At 41.9% G+C, this 13,694-nt stretch overlaps 1 protein-coding gene across 1 annotated transcript; it reads left to right on the top strand.

Moving 5' to 3' along the window:
• Positions 1–11,541: 11,541 nt before the first annotated feature.
• Tas2r1 (taste 2 receptor member 1) lies at positions 11,542–12,993 on the top strand. The gene has a single exon (XM_046430305.2). It carries the CDS (start codon positions 11,542–11,544, stop codon positions 12,430–12,432), a length of 891 nt encoding a protein of 296 aa, XP_046286261.1. The 3' UTR covers positions 12,433–12,993.
• The last annotated feature ends 701 nt before the right edge of the window (positions 12,994–13,694 follow it).

The raw sequence follows: 13,694 nt of genomic DNA on the forward strand, positions 1-13,694 counted from the left end.
ATGGCCAAAACCACTTATTTCATGGTTGTGTGAATTCTCAGGAGGAAGTAAACTTTGTGAATCACTATGTTAAATCATAACTAGAAGAAAAGAATTGACCTAACCCAATAAAACCGTCCTGATTGCTTAATTGTTAACATTATCCAGCTCTCCTCCTTCCACAGTAGAATCTGTGATTATCTAAATTATGTTTTGTGCTGGGTAGGAAGAATAGATTTTAAAAATTGGTTTGTCTACTTAACTATAACAAGACAACATTCAGATTTGTGAATACTTAAGAAAGGCTAGGTCATAGAATAAAACTTCTACATTATGCAATTATGTAGGGGAATGTAAAGTATATAGTAATAAATATTAATGGCCACTGAAAATTATAATTGAAGGTTTCCTTTCTATTTCCCTTTCTAATGTGTTGCTGTTGCAATTTAAAATATATCAAACCAATTTCACTCTACACAAATGGCTTTGGTAATGTTGCTGAATGTTCCTTATAGTTCTCACATCTTAAGGCCAGTTTGCGGATTCTAAGTGGTCAGCAGTGGTGAGGTACAGATGCTTGTGCAGCTCCTCTCCAAACCACAGATATTTTTTTGCCTTGGGAGAATCATAGCTACCATTGCTGTTGCCACTCAGTGTGCCTCTGTAAAGGTGCATTGGTCAGGATTAGGCAAAAGAAATCCGGAGTATTCCCTTTTCTAGAATATATGGCATCTGAATACTCTCTGAAAAAAGGTCTAGGGTATTATGCATCTTTTCTGGAATTTTATTTTCTCATTTCACACATAGTAAGGAATTGGCACAGTCGTCACTAATATCCTTGACAGATCTGATGTGATGTGGTTCTCTCCTATGTTTACTCTATTGAATTTGAATAGCCAAGTTCATGGTTATTCATTCTCTCTTGGGCAGTGAGATTTACTCTATATCTTGGTCGTGGATTTCATCCTTCACTCTATTCATTTGCCACAAATGTGTGCAAAAGGTGGCATTTTAGTCTATTTTCTGTCACCAGAACAAAACATGCAAGACCAGGAAATTTATAAAGAAAGAAGTTTATTTAGCTCATGGTTCTAGAGGCTGGAAGCTCAAGATCAGCTGGCTGCATGCAGCAAAGGCTCTGTGCTACCTCATGACAGAAAGGCAGAAAGGTGTGATAGCACAAGAGGAAGAGGGAAACAAGAAGGGCTGGCTGGCCTACCATGACCCACTCTCAAAACAAGTCCACTTCCAGGAGAAAGGCATCAACTCCCCCTAACGATCCTACCACCTGGTACAGGCCCCACCACCTCTCAACACTATTGCATGGGGAACCAGATTTCAATATGAGTTAAGGAGAGGACAAACCATACTCAGACCAATGCAGGTGAGTAGATGGAATGATGTTTTATAACCTAAAAAAGCATCATAAAGTTTATGGGATACTAAAGTTGGGGTAGTGATGCCTTTCCAAAGATGAAAAACTGCATTTGTTTTCATTATTATCTATTCAACAACTATTTTTAGAACACCCCACATTTGGCCACCCACATATGTCATCTATGCCTAAATGCAAAGAATGAACATAATTCCCCAAGTATATTAAGTGTGAAATCATAAAGCCTAGGCCCTGCTTCTAGCAAAACAGATCCAGGCACAATAATGAGGGTCTCCTAGGAATTGACCAAACAGCAGAAAGCTGCTTAAAGGAGAAAAGGACAAGACTCAGGAAGCCTCTGTGCATCAGAACCTGGCACACCCAGCCCGTCACTCCATTGCAATTCCTAGGTGTGTTCCCTTCTGAGAGACAGCAAAACTACCTTCTACATCTCAGAGGAGGAGAGAACCATTTGACATGGGACCAGGACATAAATGGTGCTTTGGGATCCAAGAAGGCATATGTGACACCTTCTGTATGTTCAATTTAACAGTTGTGATCAGCATCGATCTAGATAATGTTATGGTTTAGATATGAGGTGTCCCCAAAAGCTCATGTGTGAGATAATGTAAGAAAGTTTAGAGATGAATTGATTGGTTCTAAAAGGCTTAACTAATCAGTGTGTTAATCCCCTGATAGGGATTAATTGTGGCAACTGTAGGCAAGTAGGGTGTGGCTGGAGGTGGGTCATTGAGTATGTGACTTTGGGGTCTATATCTGTCTTTGGGGAGAGGAGAAGTCTCCTTCTTTCTCTCTCTCTCTGATTCCTGGTACCATGTACGCCCTTCTGCCGTGGTCTTCTGCCTCCCCTCTGGTCTGGAGCAATGGAGTTGGCCATCTAAAGATGCAATCTGAAATCATGAATCCCCCAATAAACTCCTCTTCTTCTGATTATTCTTGACAGTTCTTTTGGTCACAGCAGTGAAAAAGCTGATTAAAACAGATGGGTGTTAATACCTATTTGACCATCTCCTAGACAAGTACTACCTTCAATGCCAAGGATATTTTGTACAGAGTGGAATGAGTAAAACCTCTAATGTATATGGCAACTGCACACTTTATTTTTTATTGATTTTTTTAAATAAATGACAGCAGAATGCATCACAATTCTTATTACACATATACAGCACAATTTTTCATATCTCTGGTTGTATATAAAGTATGTTGACACCAATTCGTGTCTTCATACATGTACTTTGGATGATGCTGTCCATCACATTCCACCATCCTTGCTAACCCCCTGCACCCTCTCTTTCCCTCCCTCCCTTCTTCCCTATCTAGAATTAATCTATTCCTCCCATGCTCCCCCTCCCTACCCCACTATGAGTCAGCCTCCTTATATCAGAGAAAACATTTGGCATTTGGTTTTTTGGGATTGGCTAACTTCACTTAGCATTATCTTCTCCAACTCCATCCATTTACCTGCAAATGCCATGATTTTACTCTCTTTTATTACCGAGTAAAATTCCATTGTGTATATATGCCACATTGTTTTTATCCATTCATCCACTGAAGGGCATCTAGGTTGGCTCCACAGTTTAGCTGTTGTGAATCGTGCTGCTATAAACATTGATGTGGCTGTGTCCCTGTAGTATGCTGTTTTTAACTCTTTTGGGTATAGACTGAAAAGAGGGATTGCTGGGTCAAATGGTGGTTCCATTCCCAGATTTCCAAGGAATCTCCATACTGGTTTCTATATTGGCTGCACCAATTTGCAGTCCCACCAATGTATGAGTGTACCTTTTCCCCACATCCTCGCTAACACTTATTGTTGTTTGACTTCATAAAAGCTGCCATTCTAACTGGAGTGAGATGATATCTTAGAGTAGTTTTGATTTGCATTTCTCTAATTCCTAGAGATGAGGAACATTTTTTCATGTATTTTTTGATTGATTGTATATCCTTTTGTGAGAAGTGTCTGTTCAGGTCCTTGGCCCATTTGTTAATTAGGTTATTTGGGTTTTGTTGTTGTTGTTGTTGTTGTTTGTTTGTTTGGTGCTTAGCTTTTTGAGTTCTTTATATACCCTAAAGATTAGTGCTCTATCTGATGTGTGAGGGGTAAAAATTTGCTCCCAGGATATAGGCTCTCTGTTCACTTCACAGATTGTTTCTTTTGCTGAGAAGAAACTTTTTAGTTTGATTACATCCCATTTACTGATTCTTGGTTTTAATTCTTGCACTATAGGAGTCTTATTAAGGAAGTTGAGACCTAATCCCACATGATGGAGATTAGAGCCTACTTTTTCTTCTATTAGATGCAGAGTCTCTGGTTTAATTCCTAGGTCCTTGATCCACTTTGAATTGAGTTTTGTGCATGGTGAGAGAAAGGAGTTTAATTTCATTTTGTTGCATATAGATTTCCAGTTTTCCCAGCACCATTTGTTGAAGAGGCTACCTTTTCTCCAATGCATGTTTTTGGCACCTTTGTCTAATATAAGATAATTTTAATTTTGTGGGTTAGTCTCTGTGTCCTCTATTCTTTACCATTGGTCTACTAGTCTGTTTTGGTGCCAATACCATGCTGTTTTTGTAATATAGTTTAAGGTCTGGTATAGTGATGCCACATGCTTCACTCTTCCTGCTAAGGATTGCTTTAGCTATTCTGGGTCTCTTATTTTTCCAGATGAATTTCATGATAACTTTTTCTATTTCTATGAGAAATGCCATTGGGATTTTGATCAGAATTGCATTAAATCTGTATAGTGCTTTTGGTATTATGGTCATTTTGATAATATTAATTCTGCCTCTCCAAGAGCAAGGTAGGTCTTTCCATCCTCTAAGGTTTCTTTGATTTCTTTCTTTAGGTTTCTGTAGTTTTCATTGTGTAGATCTTTCACCTCTTTCATTAAATTGACTCCCAAGTATCTTTTTTTTTAAGGTTTTTGTATATGGGGTAGTTTACTTCATTTCCTTTTCAGAAGATTTGTCACTGATATACAGAAATGCCTTTGATTTATGGGTGTTGGTTTTATATTCTGCTACTTTGCTGAATTCATTTACTAGTTCTAGAAGTTTTCTGGTGGAGCTTTTTTGGGGTAACTGCACACTATATGAACTTTTCTTAGAGCACAGTAAGAACCTCAGTTGTCAGAGTAAATATGTGGTGGGGAAGAAATAATTAAACATGTAGGGAAAGACTCCAAAAAAGAAATTTGTGTTCCTCTCCCCCCTCCCAAAATAATTATTCTACAGATATGTTTGAGAAAACTCTGAGTTTACTAAGTAGAACTCTCAACTTCACTTTATGGATCACAGGTTTGGGCCCTAGGTATGTCACTTAATGACTAGCTTCCAGCAAGTGACTTCTTTGATGCCAATTCCTAAATGTCAAAAGTAGAAAGCACCTTGTTGCCTTCCCACAAAGCCCACAGCTATATGATGCACTTAACAAGACAAAATACCTCAAGCTCCATTCAATAAAAACTGGGAATTCGTGGGTTCATTGGAGTGTCAAGGCCAGCAGTAAATACGGGCTGGCTGGAATATTCTGAGCAGCAGCTGGTTTTGCTTTCTCTTACCTGGGTACTCCTGACCTTCATTCAGTTGGGGTCATTCTTAGGTAAATTGAAGTCCTGCTCATGGTGGCAAGATGGTTGCCAAGGACTTGAGCAAGCTACTTCCTTTCATGTGCAGAGAGGGATGTTATTCAGCTTGTTCAATCCAAAGTTTGGGAATTAGTTAAATTTCAATGTGACGAATTTGGGCTCATGTTCATCCCTGCATGAATGTCCCCTGGCCAGGTGAGTGGATATGTAACTGCCTCATCTAGGTCACATATTTACTCCTGGATTCGGCAATGGGACCAGCCCCAAATAAGTCCCATAGGTAAAGGTGAAACTTCCTCCAAAGAAAGGCCAGTTGAAGATGGAATGAATGCTTGCCAGGCAGAATGTGGCACCTTGTCAACCTTCACACCTAAACCAGTAAGAAGACTCTTCATTATCTCAGGCGTATTACCACGGGGGGCAGTGGAGGCTGCTGGCTAGGCACACCTATAAAATCTGGAGGCAGGTTATGATTTACATATTTGAAATGCTCCTCTTAAACTGCATGACTGAGAGCAATTTACCAATTTCTGAGCACTGGAACTTAATAATGCCAAAAGTGTAAAGAATGTTGATTTCACAGTGTCATCAAGAGGATCAACTGATACTATCTTTCACTTATTTAGCATTTTTTTAAGCACTACACAAATGGTAGATATTCTGCCTTATTCCAAAAGCCTCTGGACCTAGATTTATTCATTGGCAATTATTTCCATCTTCCATGTAGCAGATCATTCCCATGATTTTAAAATTGTTCTGGTGCTTATGAAATAAGAAACGATTTTTGATAAATCCAACAGAACATGGGTAATCTAATTTATCAAGTACTGCTTAAAAAATCAACAAACTAATCTTCTTTATGAAGAAGTAAAATTTCTAAAATAAAAAGGAAATAGAATCAGCAGTACATAGAGAGATTGCAGCACCCCCAAATAGTGGTGGGCTGCTTCTGGTACTCAAGTGTTGATACTTCCTTCCAGAAAAAGAAGATGTTGCAGAGGACAGTCAATGCACAAAGTGTTCAGTGTCTTATTTACACTGCTCAGACCCTCCAGTTTGTCAATCTGTTCATGGTGTTGACTATCATCTATACCCAAGCAAATTCCAAATGCATATTTCCAACACTTGTGACTTCCACAAACTCCAAATTCGTCATCCACTGCTTGATAACATTTCTACCTAGATGGTCATGTTAGTTCTTGACTTTAACTTTCCTCCAATCATCTTCCCCTTCTTGAAAAATGCCCCCACTGTTCATTGGGTCATGGCAATGACACAAGGGAAACCCTTGATTTCTGTGTCTTCATTTCCCCTCAAGGCCATCGGAAATTCCTGTCAGTTCTACCTTCCAACTATATTCCAAATCCAGTCACTTCTTCCCACCACCAGACATTTAGCTCAGGTCCACAATATCCCTTTCCTGATCCGTTACCCTAGCCTTCAACTTGGTCTTTCTGCCCCATGTTTACCCTCTCCTGACTTCCAGGTATTTTATCCAGAATAAATGGATTGTTTTTAGGTAGCAGTCAGAGTGCATGTTTCAGAACACAGGTCTGATTGTGACAAATTTTCCCTCAGCCAACTTTACAATGGGCTCCTATCACGCTGAAGACAAAACCCAGCTGTTTCTGGGGCCCACACCCTGGGGGATCTGGCTGTGCCTTCCCCTCTAATCTCATCTCCTTGGGTGCTTCCTTTTGTGTTCATTCTGCTCCAGGCAAAACAGTTTTGGCTTTTGATTTTTCTGGAAGGCTTTGTACTCTCTTTTCCATGGTGGTGGTGGTAAGGTCTTATCTCCTGTTCTCTTTGCCCTGCATGCTCATGCCCAGGTCTCCCACCCAGACCTCCCACCACCCTTCCTGACCACACTCTCCAAAATCACACTCCCGTTGACTTGGCCTGGAATGACTACCTCTTCACTTGCTCGGTTCTCATCTGCCCCACCATGGCGTAGATCCCCAGATGGCAGACTTGTTCCTTACGACCTGTTCTGTGCCTAGAAGCTGTTGTCTCCACACCATAAATGTGGACTGAAGTATGGGAGGGAGGAAGGGAAAGAAGAGGGGAAGGAGTGGGAGGAAGGTGGAAAGAAGCAATAAATGTTTTGAAATTCCACAGGGGAACTCGTTTAGAGCCAAAGACAAAATCTGAGGGTCTCAGATGCCTCTGATGAGAATCTCTGGCTTCTGTTTCCCCTTCATCACCATGAGGGACTCTTGTTTGTAAGGCACTTGAAGTTCTCTATATGTAAGGCTTAAATGCAATGCCTTGCTTTGCTCTATTCCTCTATTTGCTGCAATGCAAATAAATTTCAGAATATTGGATGGAGTGAGGAAATAAATTACTAGGATAAATAGAGGAAGAGAAGGGACAAGTGCACGGAAGTGACCTGAATATTAAAGACTGGAATTTTAGCCCACAAGATCAACGACAGAGGCAACTGGAGAGAAGCAAACCAGTGGATTTAAAGAACGATTAGTCTGAAAGTGTCTGGTGCTTTTTAACCACGATGCTGTGAATTTTAAATGGAATAAATTCCATATAGGCTTTATAAGGGCTGAGCCCTGCTCCAAAGCAGACTCAGAAAAAAAAAATGTCTGCTTTGGTTTGCAAGGGTCTATTTTGTTCTTATTTGACTGATCTTATTAAATACACAATAATCTTAATATGTGCACATGTTTTTTAAAGCAGAAATTGTTCCCCTGATAATGAAGTGGGAAGACCCAGTTGGGAAGGGTATTGAAAAGATCGCTCACTTTCCTGATGACTAACAATATCAAAGTAAATGTCCGTGCGCAGCTGCAAAGCAGAAAATGAATATTTTAGCCTTCTACCTGCTGAAAAGCTCACCAAATCAGTCTAACTGCATCCAGAAAAGATCGCAGCTTCTTTTGAGGAGCTAAATGATTTGAATATAAATAAGCAACTCTTTCTGCCTGTCAGTTACCTCAAGAATATTTAGTGCTGTCTCCTTTAATGAGTGCTCATTACAGATGAGTGCGAGTGAACGAATTTAATCAGGGTAATACGGGGTAATAATCATGTGAATTTCTCCACATCGGGTCTTGTTCCATCTGTTCCAAGCCATTTGTCCATGTAAAACTGTCAACGCTCCAAGCCACTGACTGACAGGTGAAGCCAGACGTTTGTGATTTTCATCTCAGAAGCAGCCGCTCCCGGATGAGTCCTTCTCAATAAAACAAACTGCCTGAGAGACCCCAAAGGGCTCTATCCTTAGCGTCATTTTTGGTTTGTTAGGTTTATTCTGTTGATCATTGAGACACTGAGCTTACTCTTGCTTAGAGCATGGCTCATGTCCTCGACAACTTGGATTGGTGGATGGGATCCGAAGGGGAAGGAAGAACTCTACAAGAAGGCATCTACAAGATGTAGATGCCACCCCAGGACTGAGGGCGGCTCCTGGGGGTGGAACTGGACATTCACTTAGCAATCCCACAAATGTGGCACTCCAGTCCATAAACACTGTCTTAGTCAGGTTTCTGTCACTGTGACAAACAACTGTGAAAACCACTTAGAGGAGGAAGGATGGATTTTGGCTCATGGTTTCAGAGGTTTCAGTCCAGGGTCAGCTTCCTCCATGGCTCTGGGCCTGAGGCAGGGCAGACCATCAGGGTGGAAGGGAGGGTAGAGGAAAGAGGCTCAGCTCCCAGCAGCCAGATGCAGAGGGCAGGGCCAGAGGATCCAAGGCAAGATAAACCCTTCCAGGGCACGCCCCCAGTGACCCTTCCTCCTCTAGATCCCACTTCCAGCATCCCCTCCACCTGCCCAAGGTGCATTGAGCCACAGTGGACTGATCTTTTGATGAATTTACTGTCTTCATGATGCAAGCATTTCCCCCAAGCCCCACCTCTGTACATTGCTGCCTGGGGGACAAGCCACCAATATGGACACTGGGGTACATTCCAGATCCAAACCATAGCAGACACCTCTTATTCCACCAGCCTTTCGTGTAAGAAGTGCAATTTGAGGCTGGTTGGTGACACCTGTCCAGGAGTGTCATGCCCTCAGCAGCCTCTCTGTGTGCCACCAGAAGTGACAGATGAAGGAAACTACTTCATGAATGAAATGTAGCTGAAGCCTCATCCATTTTTACTTTTGGCTCCATGGGATCCCCGCATCAGAAGACCTATTCCACACGAAATAAAGCTCCCTCTGAAGAAGTGCCTCTGCTCCCCAAGCTGGTTGTAACAAAAGGTACAATGGGCTATTTGAGAATCAAACGGCCCTCAAGACACTGGGATTCAAAAGATTTTAAAAAGCAAGTTTTAAATAGAATTGGACATAGTTGTTGCTTTAAGTCTTTGGTGAACCATGCATTATCTTCTCTTTTTCTGTCAGTGCCGGAAGACTATATAGTTTTTTTAGACTCGGGAGGGAACTTGTGATTTTTTCTCCTTTCCCCCAGTAGTGATCCCTTCTGCAACACTGAAGAGCTCAGACCATGCTGCAGCACCCCAGCCCAGGCCAGCAGTGTCTTGGCGATATTGGAGCAAACAGGGACGGACACAATGCTGGTGTCACAACCCTGGATGTCTAGGAACAGAGAGGTGGAAAACAAAGACTCTTTTTCAAGTTGACTTTGTGCTACTTAATTTCTCTTCCTCTGGTACAAAATCTGGGTTTTGTTCTAGTTAACAAACCCAGCATATGCCAAACACCAAATGAATGAATAAATGCTAAGGATGCAAAGAAAGTTGGGATCAGCCCTCTCAGGACTGAATTTCACCACGCACAGAAACAGATAACCAGTTTTTGCACTTGAAGTAACAGTTGTAATGAGGGATTGATGGGAATCTGGGGAAGGACAGCTAACTGCCCTTCTGAGAGTTCTTGGCATCCTAATTTCATAGGTGGATGCCCTTACATTTTTGCTTTTCCAGTCTGCAAAATGTAACATATTTAGGAAAGAGGTTCTGATACTTCCTTCTTTCCACTGGAGAGAGAAGACAAGGCTCATCTTGTTGCCAAGCTTGAACTTGGATCTCTCTTGATGGTGTCCACTGGGAGCTGCCTCCCTCAGCGCCTGCTTGATGTTCCTGTTGGCTCTCAACTTCTTGCTGAAGTTGTGACAAGAATAAGTAAAGTCCTGCACATTACAGACGTTGCAAATTCAAAGAATGATAAAATTGCCCAAAGATTTACTCTTGCCCCCTAATTATTTCCATACGGCGGCTTCCCTTCCTGTCTTCTGTGGAATTGAAGGTTCATCAAGAATGTTTTTTTCTGACCCCTCCAAACAATACTTAAAACATATTCATAAGCACATGTGCCTCATCATGGGTCTGTGGGGTGTGTTTGGATCTAGTGCTAGGTTGGAAGAGCTAATTCCCCAGTGTTCATGAATTGACCCCTGCTGTGGTGGCGGATTGTCTGAAGAACCAGCTCAGTGCTATTTCCCACCCCACTGTGGTTCATGATACCTTGTCTCAGAATGCCGTCAAGACAGCTGCATTCCACCCACCTGGGCTGGTGCATTGCTTCTCCACCAGGAGTGACTGTGACTCAGGATATTTGGCAGTGTCTGGAAATATTTGGCTGCCACAGCTGAGGAGCAGGGTGTATCTGTGGCATCCAGTGCGGAGAGGCTGGGGAGGAGGGAGACATCCTACGTGGCACAGAGAGCACCCCAACCAAGAAGCATCAGCGGGACTGAGGTGAGGCATCTGGTGTGGTGTGAAGTGAACAGTATGCATGTTAATAAATGCTAATTTAGTTTTCCCATAGTCTGCCAGGCAGTTAGAGCCACAAATTGAATCATGTGCTATTTTGTCTTTATCTCTCCTCTAGAACTATCAGCTCAAGTCATACAATTCTCATCATTTTGGAAAAATAGCAGGGACAAGATTTCAACATTTGAATTATCCTACAAATGATGCTGGTATGAGAGGTGTTGAGTGAGCCCCTTTATCACACCTCACCTTCCTTTAGGTTTTTGACCCAATGTCTGTACATATATATTAGCCTAATTATCTTACTTTTGTATTTTATGACATTTTGTGACTTATCATCTGCATTTTATCATATAAAAGATTAAATTTGGGGTTGTCCTTAATTGTTCAATCTTTGAAGATTGGAGTGTTGCTACTTAGGTTAGCCGTCTTATATTGCTGGTTGTAGGACTTCATTATAGCAGAAGGGATAACTTTTCAAAAATTGGTTTTTGAAGAATGCCTCAATAATCTTGGGTAGAGCCACATCTGTAGCCACAATTAGTCCCTCATGATAGAGTGAGGACTGAGTACCTAGGGTTGGTTTCCTAGCAGATCTAAAGGTGTCTGATTCCACTATTTGCTTGTGATGGCTTTGAAATCTAAGTAGACATAGAAAATGCAAAAGCCGTCACTAAGAAGCAAATCGTTGCCAGAGTATCTCTTTCTTATTTGACTGTCTCAGAACTAAATTGAGAAAGTGGCAATATAAACAAATGCACACCCCTTCCTACTCCATTGCCTTCCACAGGGGTCCTGATGGAGCTGAAAGAAAACTGGAAAGTGTGAATAGTTGGCACTGTCTGAAATCTATACATCCTTTTAAAAAATAACTGATTTTTCTCTTCTTAAAATGCTAGAGGCTCACTTCATCATATTTCTTCTCTGGGCAGTGATGCAGTCCCTCACTGGGGTCTTTGCAAATAGCATCATCTTGGTGGTGAACAGCATCGCCTTGGTGAGGCAGAGAAGACTGGCTTCCCTGGATCTGCTCCTCTCCTGCCTGGCGACGACTAGGATCTGTATGCAGGTGCTCATCTTTAGCATCCATCTGGTTGCTCTCTCCTTGGTGAAAGAGTCTGTGTTTATTGATAATTTTCTAATTCTCATGTTTGTAAATGAACTGGGGCTTTGGTTTGCCACGTGGCTTGGCGTTTTCTACTGTGTCAAGATCGCCACCATTCCACACCCGATATTCTTCTGGCTAAAGATGAGGATATCCAAGTTGGTGCCCTGGCTGATCCTGGGATCTCTGCTCCACTCATTGATCAGTTCTGGCCTCCAAAGCAAATACATGTGGTCATTTTACAAAGGAGTCATTGAGAACCATTTCTCCAAAAATAGGACGAAAACTGAAGACACACCTTCTGAACCATTTTATATTTTCATTGCGGGACTCGTGCCACCATTACTTATCTTCCTCGTTGCGGTTCTGCTCTTGGTTTTCTCCCTGGGGAGACACACTCAGCAGATGAGAACCATGGGCACCAGGGACCCCTGCAGGAATCCCCACATCAACGCACTGCTCTCCATCCTGTCATTCCTAATCCTCTACTTCTCCCACTATGCAGTGACTATTTTGTTCTGTGCTCAAATTGTGCAGTTTGGAAGCTTCCTCTTTCTGCTCTGTGTGATGATTTCTGGTGCATACCCTGCTGGACACTCTATCATCTTAATTTTAGGAAATGCTAAACTGAAACAAAATGTAAAAATGTTCCTCCTCCGTGGTAAATGCTGCCAGTGAGGAATTGGGTCACTTCAAAACAGCCAGGATTCAGTGACTTATCAGCACCTGCTGTTCCTTGCCCAGCCAACAAAGCATCCTGTACATAAATATATAACATGTCATCTCAAGATTGTTCGCTTAACCTTATGGATGTTTATAGCTTTGCTACTTTTTCACAGAGTTAAATTGATTTCAAAAGCATGACACATGTCAAGAGATTACATCCATGTCAATATCCATCATCTTGCAAGATGTTACCATTGAGAAAACTGGGAAAATAATACAGGGATCTTCCTATAGCCTTTCTTACAAGTGCATGAAAATCTTCAGTTTTCTCAAAATAAAACATGTAATGCAAAAGGAAAGCACATGTTTGCATTTGTGACAGTAGAAGCCAGACAGTGTCACAGGGTCCTTCTATGTCCGATGCCTAGTCTTAGATGGTTTACCAGATGGGCTGACTGCTCATCCTCTGTCTACCTGGAGGTCATTTCTCTCTGTTTGCTGGAGTCACAGACAATGGAGCCACTCTTCTTCCCTAAATCAGAAGGAAGCTGAGCACAGACAGACCTCAGTCCTTGTGAGCAAGCTCACCTCGTCCATTCTGCGGAGATGGAGATGCTGTGATGACCTGTCCCAGCAACTGATGAAAGGGAAGAAAATGGAGGAGGAAGAGGAGGAGGAGGAGGAGGAGGAGGAGGAGGAGGAGGAGGAGGAGGAGGAGGAGGAAAAGGCATCCTTGAGGTCTGCATGTTCATTTTTCATTTGCCCTAATTGGGTATCCTGCAGCTCATAGCTTGCAAAGATGTTTCATTTTGCATTTGTGTACTGGCTTTGGGACTCCATGGACTGCCAGTGATCATTTGGTATCCTACCCCATTGCATGTCTTCCTCCACAACAAAGCAACAGCTGTCAGTAGGTGGGGCTGAGGGTGTCTCCATCTGCTTGAAGTCATAGATGCATTTTCTGTTTAGCTAATGATTTTGGAAACAAAGATATATATGTGCATTTCTAAAACAGATTCAGAATCATTTTGCTTTCAGACAGATGAATAATATAAAAATATATCCTTAAGTAACTTGTAGTTTAGGTGTGGATTTGCCTATCATCAGTAGTAAGAATTCAAAGACTGGTTCTCTAACCCTAGACATGCAACTCACAGAGGACTTGCTTCAAAGAGCCAGAGAGATGTGTTTCTTCTTGAATGTGGGCATTAGGTACTCTGCATCTACCCACAGGTCTTGGACATCCCTCCTTAAGGAGCAAAGTAACAGCCTCC

The sequence above is a fragment of the Marmota monax genome, unplaced genomic scaffold (genome assembly GCF_021218885.2).
Source record: "Marmota monax isolate L192 unplaced genomic scaffold, Marmota_monax_Labrador192_F-V1.1 WCK01_AAM20220418_F8-fsc00082, whole genome shotgun sequence".
Taxonomy (NCBI): domain Eukaryota; kingdom Metazoa; phylum Chordata; class Mammalia; order Rodentia; family Sciuridae; genus Marmota; species Marmota monax.